Source organism: Microtus ochrogaster, unplaced genomic scaffold (assembly GCF_000317375.1).
Source record: "Microtus ochrogaster isolate Prairie Vole_2 unplaced genomic scaffold, MicOch1.0 UNK6, whole genome shotgun sequence".
Lineage (NCBI taxonomy): Eukaryota > Metazoa > Chordata > Mammalia > Rodentia > Cricetidae > Microtus > Microtus ochrogaster.
In genome coordinates this window covers 9,916,355-9,924,374 of record NW_004949104.1, presented here as the reverse complement: position 1 = coordinate 9,924,374, position 8,020 = coordinate 9,916,355, and the positions used below count along the sequence as shown (strand labels likewise).

The 8,020-nt window shown below is 43.9% G+C and overlaps 1 protein-coding gene across 1 annotated transcript in view; it reads left to right on the top strand.

Annotated features, from left to right (window-relative positions):
* Positions 1 to 4,411: 4,411 nt before the first annotated feature.
* Positions 4,412 to 8,020, top strand: part of Depdc5 (DEP domain containing 5) — a 124,797-nt gene continuing 121,188 nt past the window's right edge. Inside the window, exons 1-2 of the mRNA XM_013353345.2 lie at positions 4,412 to 4,515; positions 5,246 to 5,362. Of these exons, the coding sequence (XP_013208799.1) occupies positions 5,305 to 5,362 (58 nt within the window). The 5' untranslated portion in view covers positions 4,412 to 4,515; positions 5,246 to 5,304. The remainder of the gene's footprint in view (positions 4,516 to 5,245; positions 5,363 to 8,020) is intronic.

Genomic DNA, 8,020 nt, shown 5'->3' with positions numbered 1-8,020 from the left:
CCTTCTCTCGCTCTCTTCACTTCCTGCTCGGCTGGTGACTAGACTCCCTTCCTGGTTGTACAGAGGGCTGACGGTGATCTGTAAGTTTTTTCCCCTTTAATAAATACTACCCTATTAATCATAATTCCAAACTGCTGTGGCATTGTTTGTGACTTATGCCTTCATTTGCTGTGTAGCCTTGGCAGTCCTGGAACTCTCACTGTAGACCAGGCTGGGCTTGAACTCAGACATTTGCCTGTCCCTGCCTCCTGAGTGCTGGAATTAAAGATGTATGCCACTGTTATCACCACTACCATCATCTGGCTTTTTTCTTCTCCTAACATCTTTCCTTTTTCCTTTTTTCCAATCTCCAACTATGTAGGTCAGACTGGCCTCAAACTCTTACAGAGATGGGATATTATGTATATACCACCATGGGAACCTTTACTTATTGTGCTATGAGATGCCCACTACCAAGGCCTCTACTGCTTTACAGTGCTTTTGCTTAAAAGAAAAATGATACATTTTCTGAAAAACATTGGAAAGCAATAGCTGTGTTAAAACTGGAAAAAAGACCTTTAAAAAAGTTCTGTAATGAACTGGAGGCCAAGATGCTGTTTCGATTAGTAGTCACCATGGTCAGAAGGCGCACGCAGTGTGGCGACCAAAGACACTTGCTCTGGTTATAAAATGTTACCAGAATGAAGCAGGAGGTGGGAGAGTGGCACAGGGCAGAGACCGGGCTGAGGATGCCTGCAGATAGACAGCTTTGGCCAGATCTGTGAGGCCCTGGCTCCCATCCCTGGCACTAGCCATAAGAGAAAGAAAGAAAGAAAGAAAGAAAGAAAGAAAGAAAGAAAGAAAGAAAGAAAGAGAGAGAGAGAGAGAGAAAGAAAGAAAAAAGAACTCGAGGAAGCAAGAGGCAAGTGCACTGGGCTTGGTGATTCATTCCTACAATCCTAGACAGAAGCTGGAGGGAAGGTGAGGCAGGAGGATTGTCATGAGTTCAACACCAGTTTGCTATAGAGTGGGATCATAACTCACCTAATTTTTGGGGGAGAGGTCATGGGAGAGGGTAGAAGTAGAGGGGGGCAGGAAGGAAGGGAAGCGGAGAAAAATGTATAGCACAATAAAAACAATAAAAATAAAAAATTTAAATTAGCATAAAAATCATAGCTATTATCACTAATTATTGGAATAGTTTCATTGGTATTTGATTAGCATTCACTGATTTAGTTTTCAGTCCCTACTTCTATGGGACAAAAGCTGGCCTTGCATGACAAAGTCCCTGGGTTCAATCCTCAGAATTGGCTATCAACATCCAAAGGATCGTAGAAGCCTAGGAATGTTTTAGGGTTTGAGTTTGTAGAGACTTGCACAGTGGACACTTCCAAGCAAGAGCTAGTCCATCGTCTTAAGTTTATAATAACACACACACACACACACACACACACACACACACACACACACACACACACACACTGGTAGACATCTGATGGTGGCTTAAAGGAGACGGAAAGACAGAGAAAGGAAAGTCTGTCTAGGCAGGACGGTGTTTTTTGGAGGACACATTGCTAGGGGAATACAATCTCACCCACGTGAAGGGATGAGCCATAAATCCCACGCTATAGAGGAGGGGGAATGAGAGAACGCCTCATACTATAAGAGAATAAAATAATAAAATGGCCCAGTACATGCAGACAGACGAGAGGATACCCCAGGAAGAAGAAGGCTACGACTTTTATAGGGCCATAAATGACTGCCTCACCTACTAAAAGTTCCCTCCTATACTTTCTCAGTTCCGTAGTTCCCTTGCCGCAATGGCACTTGGGAGGTGTAGTCTTTCAGCAGGAAACTATCGTTCAAAGCTCTAGGATGTAGAGAAGAGGAGCTGTTTGCTGAAGAGGGTCTTTGTCAGAGGTGGTAGTTATGAGCACACTGAAGTGGGGGAGGGGCCCCCTGGTCACTTAGCAGGAGAAGAGTTCTACTTGATCGTCTGTGATGGAGCCTGTTGTTGGAGGGGGGTTACTTATAGGTGCATTGAAGGGTCAGTCCTGTCACTTAGCAGGAGAGTTTAACTTGATCAGCTGTGATGGATTATGCGACGATTGTCGTCCTGTATTCCTAATGAGATTTTTGAAACAGATTGTTAAAGGGCTGTTAATAGTTGATTTGGTTACCGAATAAAACAGAGAGATTTACCTGGAAGGAAGGTTGAGGGAGGAGAAGGAGCCATGGCAAGGGAGACAGAGAGGGCCAGTGAGACTAAGTGGGCACAGACTTGATTCAGGGTGACAGGGATTGGTCCCGTGCCAGGACTTCTACGCCAAATGAGCTAGCAGACGTAGCAGGGAACTAGAGAGAGTCAAAGGAAGGGAAGAGGACTAATGTCAAGAATAATATTTGGAGCCGGTTGTGGTGGCGCACGCCGGTAGGATTTGCTGAAGGAGGCAGAGGCAGGAGGATCACGAGTTCGAGGCCAGCCTGGGCAACACATTTTTGGCCGGGCGGTGGTGGCACACGCCTTTAATCCCAGCACTCGGGAGGCAGAGGCAGGTGGATCTCTGTGAGTTCGAGGCCAGCCTGGTCTACAAGAGCTAGTGCCAGGACAGGCTCCAAAGCTACAGAGAAACCCTATCTTGAAAAAACTAAAAAAAAAAAAAAAAAAAAAAAAAAGGGATGAAGTTCCTTCTCAGCCAGTTTCTCCATGCCGTGTGAAAGGTCTTTTTGTAGCTATGTCTGGAACAAATGGAGCTGTTGTAGGGTGAAAGTCACCGGGAGAGCTTACATGGAACATTTCGCTTGGGTATAGGGTGAAATTCAGTAAAACATGTAAAAAGCAGGGTAATACATTATACGTGAGTATAATAAGGAGGGCTGATGTGATCAAGGGAAGGAGCCAGAGTGGGAAGGAACCAAAAGGAATTTTCATCTTGCATCTTGTCCCTGTGTCTTGTGCTAAGCAGAAGTATCTTTCTTTTTTTCCTTTTTTTTTTTTTATTTTTGAGATAGGGTTTCTTTGTGTAACAGTTCTGGCTGTCCTGGAACTCACTTTGTAGACCAGCTGGGCCTCAAAAATCACAGAGATCTGCCTGCCTCTGCCTCCTAAGTGCTGGGATTAAAGCTGTGCACCACCACCACCTGGTTGTTTGGTTTTTGGGACAGGGTTTTATTGTGTTGTTTAGTCCTGGCTGTACTGGATCTCACTCTGTAGACCAGGCTGGTCTTGAACTCACAGAAGTCTTATCTGCCTCTGCCTCCCAAGTGCTGGGATTAAAGATGTGTGCCACCACTGTCTGGTAGAAGAAATTTCTTTTTTTTTTTAAAAACATTTATTTATTTATTTATCTATTTATTTATTATGTATACAATGTTCTGTCTGTGTGTATGCCTGCAGGCCAGAAGAGGGCACCAGATCTCATTACAGATGGTTGTGAGCCACCATGTGGTTGCTGGGAATTGAACTCAGGACCTTTGGAAGAGCAGGCAATGCTTTTAACCGCTGAGCCATTTCTCCAGCCCCTAGAAGAAATTTCTTAACTTTTTATTTAAAAATAAATTGGTTTAGAGGCATAATTTGTTAAGCAAGATAATCATATTAAAAAAGTTTTGGGATTTCTGGGAAAACATCCACAAGTACCACTTCCTGCCGATCAAGCTTATTGTAAACTTAATCCATTTTACTCAAGCATTCAATATTTTATAACCAGCTTTTTTATAAATCTGATTTTGAATATTATTTTATATTAGTCAAACTAAGTTTACTTTAAATTTGAGTTACTTGCATAAGGCTTAATTTTGACAACAGAAGACTATATAATAAGAAATACAGATTGGTCTCTTCCTCCAAGCTTGTTTCTGTAAATTTGTACTTTGCATGATTGACTATTAACTTGTATTTCTCAATCATACTTAACAATGTACAATAAATGAGTTAACTCTCTCATAAGTTATACACAGCCCCGTTTTCTTGCTGCATAGCCCAATCTAGCCTTGAACTACAGGGAACTATCTCTGTCTCCAGAGTACCTGAATTACTAGGATGCATCACCACATTCAGCTTCTCCCTGAGACTGTTGTGCCTTTCAATAGCCCTCTGAACCCAGGATGAGTTATTTACACTGTCAAACACAAGGAAAAACAGCTCAGCGAGATAGGAGTCGACTCTCATGAGTTTCCCGTATTATGAGATCACTGTCTGAAACGAAGGTCCTGGCTCTGTTTTCAAATTTCCTTTGCAAAGCAGACAATACGGTAGCTCGAGGCGGGAAACTCCAGCTGGACTCAGAGAATGAAGTCAGACTTGACGCCACGCCCCCCGTCCCAAGCCCCGGAGGAGGAAGTGGCGAGGACACCGAGACGAGGCGGCGGCTGGGCTAGAGCGGCCAGGCCCGGAGGAGCGGGGAGCGGCAAGGGGCGGGGACTCGGGGCGGAGCCTCCGGAGCGGCGCGGGCTCAGGTGAGCGCTCCTCGGCGGTGCTGGCTGGCGGGCGCCTAGAGCTCTGGTGCGGAACCTGCGCGAGCTGTGGGGGCTCAGGTGGGCTATCCTGAGGAGGTCCGGAATCTCTGGCGAGGATCTGGCCTCGGGCCGGGCCCGAGGAGGGGAGGGGCTGTGGAACTGGGGGCGAGTCGAGTGCCCGCCCCGGGCTGAGACTTGAGGGGTTTGAAGGAGGGGGCTCTGAGCCAGGTTCGAGGCCCGACTCTTCCCTCAGCCCCCTCGTGACCTTGGATAAGTCTTTCCCTCCCCGAGCTTCTGCTACCACGACTACGAAATGGGTCCGCTGAGAGTTGGTACACATAGAGAGGTTCGGCAAAGAAATCCCAGCCTTCTCTCTGCTCTCTTCCCCAGGACATTGTTAGTGAAACGTGAATCACGGGAGTGCTTAAGAGTTTGAGTGACCTTGGGCCAGTCCCCTGTTCTGACGTTTCTCTACAGATGTGATGGACTAACCTAATATCCTTGTACTATTCTGGTGTTACTAATGCAGACAGAAACTAGGCAATGTCCCTGTCACTGCAAGTGTCTGCTAGGTATGCGGCAGAGAGAGTATTTTTTCAGAGGATTGACTGGATCTCAGCCCCAATTCACTTTAATTCCTAAAGCACACTTGTATTTGTTTTTCTCCCTTGGTAATTGGAGGACTGATTTAGTTTAAGGGTTGGCAGGCCTCTCGGCTGAACAATAACCAGTATCTTCAAGGACTAAAATTAAAGAGCAATTTTAGGAAGCCTGACATCTGGCTGTTTTGTTTGTGTTTCAATGGCAGGAAGGCAAGATGACTTCCCTGCTCCAAGATTGGAACAGCTGAAGAAACCACAAGACAAAATGAGAACTACAAAGGTCTACAAACTTGTCATCCACAAGAAGGGCTTTGGGGGCAGTGGTCAGTATTGATTGGTCTTTAGGGATTGTGTAAATTGGCCAAAGTTATGATGTGCCCAGTACAATACAATGCCTTAACAATTATGAATATCACAAATTGAGGTGGGCAGGTAAGTGAGTGAAGCCATAACAGCCATCAGGAGAGTAGGTTGCACTGGAGTCGACAAGAACTCTGAAAAGCATTCACATTCAGGTTTTGTTTGGCTTTACTTTGAATCTTGGTCTTACTGGGAGTCCCAGGCTCATCTGGAACTCATCTTGTAGCCCAGGCTGGCCTTGAACCCATTATCCTCCTGTCTGTGTGTCTGGGTGGAAATGTTCTACCACACCTGACTTAGTTTTTCCTTTTTTTTTCCCCTTCTCTCTCCTGTGCAATGCCAGAAATTAACCCAAGGCCTCATAGGTACTTTTGGAACAGGGCTTTTTTTTTTTTTAAAGATTTTATTTATTTTTTATGTATACAGTGTTCTGCTTGCATGTCTGCCTGCATGCCAGAAGAAGGTACCAGGTCTTATTACAGATGGTTGTGAGCCAAAGAGCAGCCAGTGCTCTTAACCTCTCATCTCTCCAGCCCCAGGGACAGGGTTATTTTACGTGACAATCCTGGCTGTCCTAAAACTCACTCCTTAGACAAGGCTGGCCTCCAGTTCAGAGATCTGCCTGCCTCTGCCTCTGAGTGCTGGAATTAAAGGCATGCACAACCACCGCCTGGCTCTTTCTAATTTTTTTTTAAATGCTATTTACTTCAGAAATCAGTATTGCTGACACAATGAGGTAGCTTTGTTTTTGATAGAGTCTTATAGCCCACATTGGTTTTGAAATCAGTATATACTGGAAGATGATCTTGAATTTCTGAACTCTCTTCCTCTATAACCAAGTGCTGGGATCTCTTGTGTTCCTACCTGGTTTTATGTGATTCTGGGCAAAGAACCCATACGTTGTGCATGCTAGCAAGCACTCTACCAAGGAGCAGCTCCCCAGTCCTCGTGAGTCTTTTTTATTTTAAATTTCATTTAATATTTGTTTATTTATGCACATGTGTGTATGCATTTATGAGAGATAGGTGCCAACCTTTAGTATTGTTTCTCAGGAGCCACTAGCCTATTTTTTCTTTCAGATACAGGGTCTCACTCTTTAGCCTTGACTGGTTTACAATGCCCATCGGGCTGGCCTTGAAGTGACAGAGATCCTATCCTCTCTTACAGAGATATCTTTGCCTACTAACTACTGGAATTAAAGGCATGTCCATCATGCCTAGCACCTTGTATTTTTATTTATTTCTTTTTCTTTACCTTCCTTTTTGAGACAGTTTCGTGGTGGGTCCCGGAGCTTGCCGGTTAGGCTGGACTAGCTGGCCGGTGATGACATGTGGAAGCTCTGCCACATACCTTGGTTCATTATGTGTTAATTTGGAGTTAATTCAGCACTTGCATGTTTAAAAACCTTTAGTTGTCAAATTATCTTCATATTTAGTCATATCAATCTCATATGGGGTTACCACACACTATTTCTGAAACTGGCCTAAACATTTGTGAAGAATAGATGGCTATTGAATAAACAACAGAGATTCCTTCAGCAGAGGAAATAACAAGAATACAGTATATATGGTATATATAATATATGTATACATTATATATATATACTGTACTGTATAGGTATATAGGTCTGTGGTTTATTTTTATTTTGGGTGTGTGTATACAAGACAGATGTAGCTTGGTGACATACCTAGGGATACAAATAAAATTCTAACCAGTATACCTATCAAATATAAAGATTATGAATATGGCAAAATCTCTTGTCCCAAAGGAGTTCTTAACTTTATGAAATGATTAGCTAGCTGTAGTGACTTATGACTTTGACACAGAACTTTCCAAGGTTGAGAAAGGAGGATTGCTTAAAGTTTGAGGCCAACCTGCTGCAGAATGAAACTGTTCCAGAGGAAACAGAAAGGATCTAGATGTGGTGGTGTGTGCTTTAAATCCCAGCACACAGGAGGCAAAGGCAGGCAGATCTCTGTGTGAGTTTGCGGCCACCCTGGTTTACATGGTGAGCTCTAGGCCAGTTCACCATGTCCGAAAACAGCTCTAGACTCTGTCTGAAAACAAACAAAAATGCAAACAAAGAAAAAAAAAGAAGAAAAAGCAGTAAGTAAAGATGGAGAGAAAGAAGAAGGAGAAAAGAAATGAAAGAAATAAAAAACGTGTACTTGCCAGGCAGTGGTGGCACACACCTTTAATCCCAGCACTCGAGAGGCAGAGGCAGGTGGAACTCTGTGAGTTCGAGGCCAGCCTGGTCTACAAGAGCTAGTTCTAGGACAGGCTCCAAAGCTACAGAGAAACCCTGTCTTGAAAAACCAAACAAAAACAAAAAAGCCAAACTATGTACTCAGGGAGCTTAGACAATGAGAGTTTGTCATGAGGACTTCACAGAGATTGGACCTAAAATTGACAATGGAACATTCTAAATAAATCAGTCCTTTACTAGACTGAATTTTATCAAGTATTTTATCAAGTACACTTGTAGTCCACCCTTATTTTGGGGCGGGTGAGTTTATTTATTTATTTGTACTGAGGATTGGGATTGCAGCCAAGGTCTCATGCTAAGCATTTACTCTATGCCCTTACCCCAACCCCTATAGTTTGGTTTTTTTTTTTTTTTT